We start from the raw sequence: 13,933 nt of genomic DNA on the forward strand, positions 1-13,933 counted from the left end.
CAGCAATGTCCATGTGTCTGTCTGTAGATGGGACATATTATGGTACAGCAATGTCTGTTTGTCTTTCTGTAGATGGGACATATTATGGTACAGCAATGTCTGTGTGTCTGTCTGTAGATGGGACGTATTGTGACACAGCAATATCTGTGTGTCTGTCTGTAGATGGGACGTATTATGGTACAGCAATGTCTGTGTGTCTGTCTGTAGATGGGATGTATTATGGTACAGCAATGTCTGTATGTCTGTCTGTAGATGGGACGTATTATGGTACAGCAATGTCTATGTGTCTGTCTGTAGATGGGATGTATTATGGTACAGCAATGTCTGTGTGTCTGTCTGTAGATGGGACGTATTATGGTACAGCAATGTATGTGTCTGTTTTAAGATGGGATGCATTGTCCTCCATCTGAATGCTTTGTTATGATGTATGAAGTGCCCTCTAATACTCGGATGACCGATATGGCCAGTGAGTAACCTGTTTAGATTTATTGATTGTATCTTGCTTAACGTCTCGCACGAGAATTTTTCACTCGTATGGAGACGTCACCAAGACCGGTGAAGGGCTTCAAATTTAGGCCTATGCTCAGCGCTTACAGCCATTGAGCATTGAGGGTTCTTTAGCGTGTCACACCTACTGTGACTCGGGACATCTGTTTTAAGGTCATCTCCGAGGACCTATGACATTCGCACTTGATGCCGAGCATTTGATGATGGAACTGTCACTACCTATTTCAGGATTTGACATTAACTTTTTTGAGCACTAGACCAATCGGGCTACTTCAAATGATTTTTGCTAGACCTGACCTTACATCCACTAGCCCTGACCAACTCTCCAGAAAAAAATATGATGATTCTCCATATCTAAATAGTTAATTTAAATTACAAACGTCACGTTTGCACTAAAATGCATTTAATTGTCTCAAAAAATTATTAAGTCTCGCCATTCAATTTGATGCTTTTATATACTTTCAATCATATTTTCAGTTTCTTTAAATTCTTACCGGCACGGAAATTTTTTAATCCATTTAGAATAAAATGACCTCAATATTTTTTTTTTAAATTTCTATTTCATAAGCGCTGCTTTGTTTCTTCTCAATGTTTTCTTTTTTTCTTTTCTTGGGACATTGTTTGCTTTCCTTGAGGACGAGGAATTGTATTTGAATATAGACATTTCCGCACATATGTAAACACCGAAAAATTGCTGTTTACGACGTAATTCATTAATTTGATAAACACTTTTTTATATTCAAATCAAATGAACTGGGTTTTTTTAATGAAAATGAATTCAATAATTCTATCTAACCAAAACATAACTTTACACACTTTAACATTGTGTAGATGTCGTAGAACATCACTTGCGACTGCGACTTATTAGAACTAAAATATAGATTATGTCATGTGGATCAAAATTGCTTGTAAACTCTTTACAGTTTTTTTTTAAAGAATAAAATATCTTATGATTTAAAGTTAAGTTTTTTAAATTTGTTTATTTTTAAACACGACCAGTCGGACTAGTAAATCGACATTTTCCCGACCGGACCTATCATTTAGTAGACTCGGTCGGTCGGACGTGCCTTAATGTCAAACCCTGTATTTTAATGACAGCCGGGATTTGAACCCCAGCCTCCCGCATGCGGGGTGAACGTCCAACCTCTCAGCAACCGTGAGGATATCAAGCTGCCTTCTTTTGACAAATTCATGAGGATTTTGATTTGCTCAAATTTTTTTTTACTAGTACCTGTCTGATTTCTGGTCATTCCAGCTCTCATTGTCACTTTGGTTTTTCAGCTCCCTGGGCCTCTTGAGATGGTGACACCCTATAGTAGGAGCAGTTCCTACCGGTATCTCTTAAAAGCAGACAGAGGTTCTCATAGCATCTGATCCATTGCTGGGGACAAACTTTTGTATGGAGCTGGTAAAATTTCTATCTTTTTTTAAGCTTGTTTGAGCTATAAGCTCAAGCGGGCTTTTCTGATCACCCATTGTTTGTCGTACATCTGTTTGTCTGTCTGTCTGTAAACTTATTTTTAAATTCTCTGCAATCACAGAGCCCAATTTCATGTAAATATAAGTATGCTTTATCTCTGAAACTATTTCATATTCCAAATTATTTTTACTAACCTTACGAAACACTGCTGCTAAAATGGTAACTAATTTAAAAAATATGGCACACGTCGAAATTTATGCGAGAAGCAGACATGTGAAAAAGAAAAAAAGTGCAAAGTCACAACATGTGCGATATATAAATACCTTGAAAAATAGCATGGAGATGATCGAGTCAAGCGACACTACCTACCATGGCCGCGGAAATGCTGTTGATCTAGTAAAGGAAGTAGTAGCTCATATTGACGTTAACTAGACCTAACCCGTGGTTTGAAAGAAGACGTATTGTTTAGAGCTAAACAAGACGTTTTGTTCGAAGCGATGTTTAATATATACATGTATGTTTAAAAAAAATAATTTTTAATTTGTTTTCATTAATTAACTCAATTTTTGTTCCATAATTATAAAAATTCTAAATATTTCAATAGGTTCCAAACAAATATAGTTTCTAACAATGTATTTCAAAACAGGCACGAAGAATTAGGATGCCCCCCCCCCCCTTTTAATTTTGAAGTGCAAATAAATTGAGACTGTACCATCCCCCATTACTTTTAACAGTAGTTGTACATGAAAAGAATATAAGCTTGAAAGTTATTAATAACAAATATTTCGTCAAGCCTAACTCCAAGTGAGCATATCAATGTATAACTTCAAGGACGCCTACCTCAAAATCAAGATTAGCTTCACCCCTTCATATTTCTACAGGAAGTTAGGTATATGAATAGCTTTTAATTGCAGTGTTTGCAAAAAAATTCATTGACAAGTTTTTGAACAGTTCTTCATTTAGTATCTGGACTACCCTGTTTTGGGGTACCAATTTCCACCCCAAATCCTTAAATTTTCTCAATTTCTTATTATATGGTTATGTTTAAGCATTTTATTATTATATATTTTATATTTTACATATATTCTAAAAATTATTGTAAAAGATATAGATAAAAATTCCATCAAATTATTTTTTTGAATTGAAAATGGGAATAATCTTGTAAAATTCACAATTTTCGAAAAGGGGGGTAATTCAAAGCTTATTATCTCCCTTGTATACCTAGAAAGTGGCCATGAAATTTATACACATTGTACAGGACATCCTGGCTTCATGAAAAAAAGATAAAATATTCATTGACAAGTTATTTTTCGCCACATCGTCCCGCATGTCCTTAATGTGACAATGGCACGTTACCAGCTAGTGTCAATGTGACATTTCTAAAATGAATGCGCCATATTGAAATTTTTATGAGACATTTTAAAATGACAAGTCTGAGAGTCCAGTAAATTATAATCTAAACACTACTGACAGACTGTAATGCCATAGGTAACTTTATCTGAGACGAACACGAACTCACAATTTCCAATGGTTTCCTTTCTGCACCAGATGCAAAATGTGAGACCATCATTGTATTCAAGCCTTTGATTCCTCATACTTCTTAGCGCCAACTTTCTCTTCTGTAAGAACTGGTTGTTTCACCGATTTTCAACCAGAAATCACGATCTTAATCGCCGCCGGAAATATGTACTGGCCCGCCGGGCATGCGCGTATATAATTTTTGGTAGCCCAATCCCGATTTTACTAGCCACGGTCATCGGGGCTACCGCTTAATTTCAAAGACTGGCGCAGTGTTTCAATATTCTATGTGCCATTTTTTAAAAATTTAATGCGACTATGGTGCAGGGCGCATCCTTATCCCAATCACTGAGCCTTACGGACATATTGTAAATTGTTTGAAGTCTTGTTCCAGGGGATAGGATTAGGGTCACCGGTGCTTAGGAAAGACAAACACAACAGGCCAATGACCCCATTTATGGTAAATCGGAGGGGACATTCTGAAATTTATTGGGCTGAAGTAATGTAAATTGAGGCCATTTTTTTTCTTACAGAAATTTGTCCATTGTCCGTCATCTTTGTTGTAGGGGTCATCATAAACTTTTCACATGTTCATCTTCTTCTCCAGAACCAGTGGGACAATTTCAACCAAGCTTGACACAAAGCATCCTTGGGTAAATGGAATTCAAGTTTGTTCAAATGAAGGACCACATTCTTCTCCAAGGGGAGATAATAGCAAAATAGTGAAACTACATTAACATCTTTAAAGAATCTTCTTCTCCAGAACCACTGGGCCAATTTCAACCAAACCTGACACAAGGGGATTCATGTTTGTTCAAATGAAGGGTCGTGCCCCTTTCCAAGTGGGGTTTAATAGTGAAATAGTGAAAATACATTGACGACTTTTGAAAATCTTCTTCTCCAGAAACAATTGGCCAATTTCATCCAATTATGGCACAAAACATCCTTGCAGGGGTAAAGGGGATTCAAGATTGTTCAAATGAAAGATAATCACAAAAATGCAGAAATAGGGTGGTGTTGTTTAAAAATGCTTTTGGCAGGAACCACTGGACCAGAAGAACTTAGATTTACATTAAAGTTTCTTGACATAGAACAAATTTAAGTTTGTTAAAACCAGGATCCCCGGGGATTCATTAGGGCCACAATAGGAGATCAAACTTTTACATTCAAATGTACAGGTAAAATCTTTGAAAATCTTCTCAAGAACCACTATGCCAGAAAAAAATACTAATTTACATGAAAGCCTCCTGACATAGTGCAGATTCAAGTTTGTTAAAATTATGGCGTCCGAGTGTAGGATAGGGCCATATTAGGGGATCACAGTTTTATAGATAAATATATACATGTATAGGAAAAATCTTTTAAAAATCATCTTCTGAAAAATCACTGAGCCAAAAAAGTTTGAATTTACCAGAAAGCTTCCTGACATAGTGCAAATTCAATTTTTTTTTTAAATCATGCCCCCAGGAGAAGGGTGGATTTATTGATTGTATATTGTTTAACGTCCCTCTCGAGGATATTTCACGAGTTCATATGGAAACGACTGGAGAAAGGTGGAGTCACAATAAGGGATCAAAGTTTTGTATACAAATATAAAGGGAAAATCTTTAAAAATCTTCTTCTCAATAACCATTGGGCCAAAGAAATTTACATTTACCCGAAAGCTTCCTGACATAGTGATTCAAGTTTATAAGATTCATGGACCCTGGAGGTAGGATGGGACCACAATAGGGATCAAAGTTTTACATGTGAACATGTGGGGAAATCCTTATATCCTTAGGATAGGAGAACTATTTTCTGAACTTTACGTTGAGACATGATGGGTTGGAGAACTATTTTCTGAACTTTACGTTGGGTGGTGAGGGGGTGAGAACTGATTTCTGAACTTTACTTGGATGGTGAGGGGGTGAGAACTGATTTCTGAAATTTACGTTGGGTGGTGAGGGGGTGAGAACTGATTTCTGAAATTTACGTTGGGTGGTGAGGGGGTGAGAACTGATTTCTGAAATTTACGTTGGGAGGTGAGGGGGTGGGGTGGAGAACTATTTCCTGAACTTTACGTCGGGGGGATGAGGGGGTGGAGAACTATTTTTTGAACTTTACGTTGGGAGGTGAGGGGGTGGAAAACTATTTTCTGAAATTCATATTGGGAGGTGAGGGATGGAGAACTATTTTCTGAACTTGACGTCGAGACGTGATGGGTTGGAGAACTGTTTTCAGAACTTTATGTAGTGAGTTGACAGGGATGATAACTATTTTATGAACTTTACGTTGAGACAAGAGGGGATGACAGGGTTACATGGTTTTTTTGTAGACGTTCTTGTTCTAATAGTATAATATAATGGTGGGAAGAAATAATTTTGGTTACCTAATGCTTAATGTTGAAATCAATTTTACAGGGTAGCAGTTACTTGAGATGTCCAGCTGATTGATGAGGATAATTTCCCTGAGACTCTAACATTTTGTAGGACTTGGATAGCTCTATTGCTGTAAAAATTGTCAGGTTTGTTAATGAAATTATGTAAATTGTTTTATAACTCATTCAGACAATGGCTGGGACAAATAGTGTTAACCCTTTTTAGCTCATATGAGCTGAAAGCTAAAGTGAGCTATTCTGATCATATTTTGTCCAGCATCAGTCTTTTAGTCTCTTCATAACTTTTAACATTTTTGACTTCTTCTCAAGCACCACACAGCTAATATCACTCACCTGATTTTCTTCCGCTTTTTAGCGAAATTCCGCTCTTTACATTTGTGCGATCGGTTAATAAATTTGTATTCCACTTTTTAAAAATAGATATACATGACTATTTTTATCCGGTGAATCTATTTTAGATCCTTTCATACTATCTTTCATCATTGGACGTAACACGCAATTTCATTGGTTCTTGGAAGCTAGTAGTTTATGTTTAACCTATCGTTGGTAGTTTCACTGAGAATGTTGGTCACGGTAAAAATCCGTAATGGATGCCAAACTTCTACGACCTGTGTTGGAGAATATTTCGCAAATTTGACCTATCTCTTACAATTCAATAGTGATGAGCAGCAAGGTTCAAGTTTCCCCATAAGTTTTGAAATATAAGTCAAACTTCAAGGTCAAGATTTCAAAGACAATAGTGTAAAATGAAAGGTTCTGTGTCAGAAGGAATCTAAAGGCCGTACTTTATTTAGTTCAGGAGATACTGTCTAAGGTTGGGTTTCTTTAAAACAAATCAGACGGTAAGGTTTAGATCACAAGGTTGAAATCTCTGGTAATATCAGGAAGGTCTTTTTACATAGAAAGTCGATATATGAAATATGAGAGCCATATGACTCACAATTCAATAGTTAGTAGCAATGTTAAAGTAGGGGGCAGATATACAGGACAGGACAATATGCCCCCCCCCCTCCCCAGCTATAGTCGCAGGGGTATAAAACACTTGAATCCACACACCTGCTACACTTGAAAATGATTTGTTGAAGTGAATTACCTGCACTATCTAAACGTGTTTGCATATTAACATGATTAATGATGACCCTGCTGTTTTTGAGATTAAAAAGAATTTCAAAAACATTTCCTTAAAAACTTGTGTCCATTATTGTGGTTCACCCCCCCCCCCCCCCTCCCCGAGGACCACATTTGTGATATGATTAATTATGACCTTCTCGTTCTTTTGAAGAGGAAATTTCCTTTATATCTCCATGTAAAACTTTGACCCCTGATGAGGCCCTACACAAACCCAAGGAGGCCATGGTTTTAACAAACTTGTATCTATACTATATCAGAAAACTTTTACCTCAATCTCATTTTTTCTTGCCCAGTGGTTTTTGAGAGATATTTAGCTCACCTGAGCTGAAAGCTCAAGTGAGCTTTTCTGATCGCTTTTTGTCTGTAGTCTGTCCGTCTGTCTGTCCATCTGTCTGTTAAACATTTACATTTTCAACTTCTTCTCCAAAACCACTGGGCCAATTTCAACCAAACATGGCCAAAAGCATTCTTGGGTGAAGGGCTTTCAAGTTTGTTCAAATGAAGGGCCATATCCCTTTCAAAGGGGAGATAATCACAAAATCGCAAAAATAGGGTGGGGTCATTTAAAAATCTTCTTCTCAAGAACCACTTGGCCAGAAGAGCTGAAATTTACCTGAAAGCTTCCTGACATATTGCAGATTCAAGTTTGTTCAAATCATGGCCCCCGGTGGTAGGATGGGGCCACAAGGGGGATCAAAGTTTTACATACAAATATATAGGAAAAATCTTTAAAAATCTTCTTCTCAAGAACCACTGAGACAGAAAAGCTGATTTTTACATGAAAACTTACTGACATAGTGCAGATTCAAGTTTGTTCAAATCATGGCCCCTAGGGATAAGATGGGGCCCCAAGGGGGGATCAAAGTTTTACGCACAAATATATAGGGAAAAACTTTAAAAATCTTCTTCTCAAGAACCACTAAGCCAGAAAAGCTGAGGTTTACATGAAAGCTTCCTGACATAATGCAGATTCAAGTTTGTTCAAATCATGGGCTCCGGGGGGTTGGATGGGGCCACAATAGGGGATCAAAGTTTTACATACAAATATATAGGAAACATCTTCTTCTCAAGAACCACTGAGCCAGAAAAGCTGATTTTTACATGAAAACTTACTGACATAGTGCAGATTTAAGTTTGTTCAAATCATGGCCCCTAGGGATAAGATGGGGCCCCAAGGGGGGATCAAAGTTTTACACACAAATATATAGGGAAAAACTTTAAAAATCTACTTCTCAAGAACCACTAAGCCAGAAAAGCTGAGGTTTACATGAAAGCTTCCTGACATAATGCAGATTCAAGTTTGTTCAAATCATGGGCTCCGGGGGGGGGGGGGGGGGGGTTGGATGGGGCCACAATAAGGGATCAAAGTTTTACATACAAATATATAGGAAAAATATTCTTCTCAAGAACCACTGAGCCAGAAAAGCTGATTTTTACATGAAAACTTTCTGACATAGTGCAGATTCAAGTTTGTTCAAATCATGGCCCCCAGGGGGTAGGATGGGGCCACAAGTGGGGGAGGGGGGTCAAAGTTTTACATACAAATATAGGAAAAAGCTTTTAAAATCTTCTTCTCAAGAACCATTGAGCCAAAGAAGTTGACATTTACATGAAAGCTTTCTGACATAGTGTAGATTCAAGTTTGCAAAGGGTAGTTTGGGCCATAATAGGGACTAAGGTTTTACATGCAAATATATATGGAAAGTCTTCAGATATGGGCCAAGGTGACCAGGTGAGCGATGTGGCTCATGGGCCTCTTGTTAAATGACCCACCAATTTTTGCCTTTTCTTGATTATTTTCCCTTTGACTCTTCATTTGAACAAACGGTACTGCCACTGTGGTCTAGAGATTAAATCGCACGCCCCGCATGCTGAAGGCCGGTGTTCGAATCCTGGCCACAACAGATCTAAGTCGTTAGAACAGGTAGTGACAGTTCCATCGTCAAACGCTCGACATCAGGTGTGAATGTCACGGGTCCTCGGAGATGACCTTAAAAATGGATGTACCATGTCACAGTACATTGTAGGTGTGGCATGCTAAAGAACGCTCACTGCTCAATGGCCTTAAAGGGACTGATTCACGATTTTACCCAAAATTTTGTTTTTCACTTTTAATGATCAAAATCTACTGTCTAATGTGTTTGAAAGATTTCACATGAAAATTAAGGTGATACATCATCACAGAAGCTCATTTTAGAGAGTTTATTATTTGTTTTGTAAACAAAGATTTGCGGTATGCTATTGTTTACGAAATTTTCAAAAGAAATGGATATCTATCTAAGTATTATTATATCTTTCACATTTCAAGCATTTTTGGGGTGAAATGTGTCATCTAAAAGTTAAAATGTGTGACTATGCAGAATTAAGATGCATTATATTACAAAATCAATATTTCACTTGTTTGTTTACATAAAAAGACTCGAGTCTTTGTTTACATAACACATATTTAAGGCTAAAATATTACTTTTATTCTTGCATTCAGAAGGTCAAAATTTTGGCTGTCAACATTAAATGAGCTATATTTCTAATGTTTAACATCAAATCGTGAACCAGTCCCTTTAAGTGCCGAATATAGGTCTAAATTTAAATTTTAAACAAGATTCTATCAATCATTTGAACAAACATGAATTCCCTTTACCTAAGGATGAATGGTAGCAGTTTTGATTGGAATTGGCCAAGTGGTTGTGGAGAAGAAGATGATAATGTAAAAAGTCAATAACAACAGATAAATTTCAATTGGAAAAGTTCACTTTGTATTGGTTATATTGGCCTGGATAGTTCAGTGTTCAGAGCACCTGCCTATTACATATGTAATACAGGGGTCTCGGGTTTGATTCCCGGTCCAGTCAAACCATTGATATCAGTCTGGATAGTTCAGTGGTTAGAGCAACTGACTAGTAATACAGGGGTCTCGGGTTTGATTCCCGGTCCAGTCAAACCATTGATATCAGTCTGGATAGTTCAGTGTTCAGAGCACCTGACTATTACATATGTAATACAGGGGTCTAGGGTTCGATTCCTAGTCGAGTAAAAACCACTGATATCAATCTGGATAGCTCAGTGGTTAGAGCACCTGACTAATACAGGGGTCTGAGGTCCAATCCCTGGTCCTATCATATCGTGGGAACGAAGGGCCTTGGATTCGATCCCCATTGTGACACCGGTTCAGCCATATCTTCTTTTCCTTCCCATTACATTGACATGTATATAAACATGTAAATATATCACAAACTATCCCTGACAATTCAGTTTGATATGATTACACTTTGTTTATTTTGTAGGACGGTGGAGATTTAGATAAGTGGTGTGATGTTACTGATGGTAAACAGAAGACTGCGACCTTGAATCTGAAGATCTGTGATGAAGACCGGACATTTGGGGTCACTCTCTGTTACAGTACTACAAATCTAAGTACTCAGTAATAATGTAAGACTGAACTCTGTATCATGTTTATCTAATATATACATTGTAAAATCAAACACATATTGAATTAATTCACAAACAAAATAATGTTCTGTTAAACTCACAAACACAAGTACATGTTACACATCACAAACAGAGGACTGTAATGTACACAGGGCTGTAATGTACACAGGGCTGTAATTAACAAGCTGATGTAATTAACAAGTAGAAGGAATTAACACAGTGCTGTAAGTTACTCTGTGATTAGACATGTAATTAACACTGTGTTGGTAGATGTAATTAACACTGTAGAGCTGTGTAATTAACACTGTGATTATAGATATTGGATTTTCTTCACTTTAGCAGTGTCTAACTCAGCCACAAAGAGGTTGTCTCTGATGTCCACACATAAACCTAATGGAGACTCTAAATGACAGTGAATGTAACGGAGGAACTGTCCGTCCTGATCTAGGATGTGGATACGGTCATTGACAATGTCTGCTGTCAGGATGTGACTCTGGCTGTCTGTAGTGATGCCGACTGGAATAAATGATTGCTCGGTATTAGAGGGATGACCAGTGTATCTAAATCGGAGTTTTCCTGACTGATTGACCACCACTACTGCACTAGCTTCATAGTCAGCCACACAGATATCCAGGTTCCTGTTCTCACTGAGGTATTTATAGTAACTATTAGAAGAATAGAGAGGACGACCCTGATCATCAAACTGAATGCTTTGTTTCTCTGTGGAGCCGGAGTAACGCACGACTTTGTATTGTTCTTCATCATCACTGTACATGGTAACCAGGAGATCGTTACCCGCGGTACAGCAGACATTGCGAGGTCTCCACCCCTGTAGTGTGATCACGGTCTGTATCTGTTTATTCTTAATTAAGTTTATAGTGTTATCATAATAGTCAGTATAAACAAGATCTCCGTCCCGTGTCACTGCTATGTCCCACGGTCCGTTCCCTGACTTGGTTTGTTTTGATGTCAGTAGTTTACTCTGGAGGTTGAGCAGCTTCATGGTTTCGTTATCCCCGCATGTCCAGACTTGATCTTCACTCAGACAGCTAACACTGTATAGTGGTCTATACCCAGTGTCTATGGTGGCGGTGACGCGCGGCTCATCAAGCAGTGGTTTGACTGGAGGAGAAGATACAGCTTCTGCTGACTTCATTGTGTCGCCATGTTCTGTGTTAATGGATAATGGCGACAGAGAACCAAACATTTCATTGAGCTGACCTTTGTTTATTTTCTGAGGAGAGAAACTCGGTAATGTAACTCGGACTTTAGGCGGTAATGTTCTAAATTGGGAATTCCTAGATTTGTAAGTAGAGGTTAAGGAGACGTCATTGGATTTTAGGATTGATTTCAAGTCGGACATGATCTGTTTGAGTTCCGCCATTTTCTGTGTGATTTCTTCTGTATTTTTATTTAGCTCGTCCAGATGTTTAGTTTTCATCTCCGCAATGGCGGATTTCTGTCGGTTGACAATGGCGGTAATCTCCCGGTGTAGGATTTCTCCTTGTTCATCGGCATCTGTCGTCAGTTTCCCGTATTTTGTTTCTAACTTGGCTTTCTCGGTTTCGACATTAGACGCCATTTCTTTATATCGCGGGTAAATTCTTGTCTCGAGTTCTTCTAGATCTTTTTGTAAACTTTCTGTTTTAGCGCTGAACTTTTCCAGAATATCTGATACATCGTGACCTTTATGTTTTCCAAATAAGGCGCAGGTAGAACAGACAGGAACGCCACATTTTTCACAGTAAATTTCACAGTGTTTATCGGCGTGGTCTGGACATTTTGGGTAGTTAGGAGTAGACTTTCTGTGTAAAAACGGCACGACATTGTGTCTTTTAGACGAGTCTGAGAGATGCTTTACTGCACAGTTAACACAGAGATTTATATTACAAAGTTCACAGTGACTCGGTAGGGGGACAGTTTCACAGAGGTCACACAGTAGGACTTCCTGAGCACTGCGCCGGGGATGCATTTCTGATGGCGGGATCACACGAGAAGTTTACTGTTGATTAAATAAAACCGGAATTTCATTTCAAGATGTTGACAGATTAAAACAATTAACGAAATAGAATTATAGTATGATATAAAACACAGCAGTCATTACTATAATAATAATTTAGTCTCACCTTAAAATCCAACATGGCCTCCCTGTTCTTTCGACCTTCCGTCTAGTCCTGAGAATTAAATACCTGTGCGGCGTGTCAGCCTGTATACACTATCTACGTGTTATCGCTTGAGTAAATATATAGTTTTAAAGTTTGCTTTGACCTAGTTTATGTTGGGTAGTTTTGCTAACATTTACGATTAGCAATATCCATTGGGGGGGGGGGGGGGGGGGGGGGTTCATGCAGTAGACCTCCGTTTTGGTACTAAATACATATTTGTGTTTTGATATACTTTTTTCTGTTGTAGAATGAGTTGAGTGGAATAATGAACCTCCAGATGTCTATGTACACATGTATGAATAAACTGTTGTACTCGCGCATGTGAGCTTATCCTATATTATGTGTTCGAGTTTTATTTCCTTAATGTTTTAGGATTTGTTGAATTAGTGCAGGGGCGGATCCAGAAAGTTTTGAAAGTGTGGGGTCAAGGCGCCCCAGCATATAATTTCCCCCTATGTACAAAGTCAGTATACCGGTAGAGTTTCCCCCTGGTCGGGAAAACCGCCCTGGTATAGAATTTCCCCCCTCCGGATTTCGTTTGTTATAGTTTAATGAAATAGATATGCGCTCATCAATAATATTACGACATTCATAAAACAAAGGAATATTTTTTGAGATGTTGAATTTGGGTTTACTCGCTGAAAACTTTGAAATGCACGTTGTAAATACAAGGTCTAGGTCAATATCATTAGGATTTTTCTTAAAAGGTCGACTAATAGATATACAATTAAAATATCTGAAAAGTAAAATATATGAACTGCACAAATAAAAGTAATTTGTTCTCGTTTATTTAAATTTAAAATTTAAAAAGCATTAACATGCCAAGAAATTCTTAGCAAAATCTCCTGTATAGAAAAACCGTTATAAATCAGTGACCACAATTAAGAGATAAACGACGGCTATTATTAATCAGCATGTAATATGGTCCTATTGAAACCAAGGAATTCAAGACCGGGGAGGATTTCTTGGCATGCTTCTCCCCAACTTCACTATTTCAAATGTTAGATACTAGAAAATAACGACAAAAGCTTGAGATGTCTGAATACATTTTGATATACCATTACACGTTTTGAATAATTTCCTTTTTTTTTAAATACACAAGATCCTGCTCAAAATTTTTTAAAAAAAAGATAAGAAGAATTCCTGAGTTTAGATAAGCAAGAGAATTCTAGTAATAGAACTGGAAACGGATACATAGCTAAAATGTAAGAAGAGGGGGGGGGGGGGTGGGGGGAGGCGTACTGTCATTTAAGAGGAAATTCTATACTGGGACGGTTTTTCCTAGGGGGAAAATTGGGCCCGGTTTAATTCTTCCTCGAGGGAAATTCTATACCAGGCCCATCATCTATCCCGGGCCCGTTTTTACGGAGGGAAAGTCTATGCGGGGGG

General features: G+C 37.9%; 1 protein-coding gene and 1 long non-coding RNA gene across 3 annotated transcripts; one reads left to right on the forward strand and one right to left on the reverse strand.

The window, feature by feature from the left end:
* The first annotated feature begins 10,251 nt into the window (after window positions 1-10,251).
* LOC130047724 (uncharacterized) lies at window positions 10,252-12,876 on the forward strand. 2 transcript variants are annotated; one of them, XR_008796545.1, is made up of 3 exons: window positions 10,252-10,379; window positions 10,719-11,224; window positions 12,792-12,876. It is a non-coding gene; the product is annotated as an uncharacterized LOC130047724 (long non-coding RNA). The 2 variants fall into 2 exon arrangements; XR_008796544.1 differs by having other exon boundaries at window positions 10,265-10,364.
* Window positions 10,391-12,687, reverse strand: LOC125676122 (E3 ubiquitin-protein ligase TRIM36-like). Its single transcript, XM_056143104.1, has 2 exons — window positions 12,506-12,687; window positions 10,391-12,381 (listed from the first exon to the last, which is right to left on the reverse strand). The coding sequence occupies exon 2, from the start codon at window positions 12,349-12,351 to the stop codon at window positions 10,690-10,692; it is 1,662 nt and encodes a 553-aa protein (XP_055999079.1). The 5' UTR covers window positions 12,352-12,381; window positions 12,506-12,687; the 3' UTR covers window positions 10,391-10,689.
* Window positions 12,877-13,933: the final 1,057 nt, after the last annotated feature.

The sequence above is a fragment of the Ostrea edulis genome, chromosome 7, assembly GCF_947568905.1.
Source record: "Ostrea edulis chromosome 7, xbOstEdul1.1, whole genome shotgun sequence".
In the NCBI taxonomy this organism is placed as follows: Eukaryota; Metazoa; Mollusca; class Bivalvia; order Ostreida; family Ostreidae; genus Ostrea; species Ostrea edulis.

Bases quoted from the DNA above. Each gene is read 5' to 3' on its own strand.
- LOC125676122 (XM_056143104.1), bottom strand. From the start codon at position 12,351: ATGCATCCCCGGCGCAGTGCTCAGGAAGTCCTACTGTGTGACCTCTGT.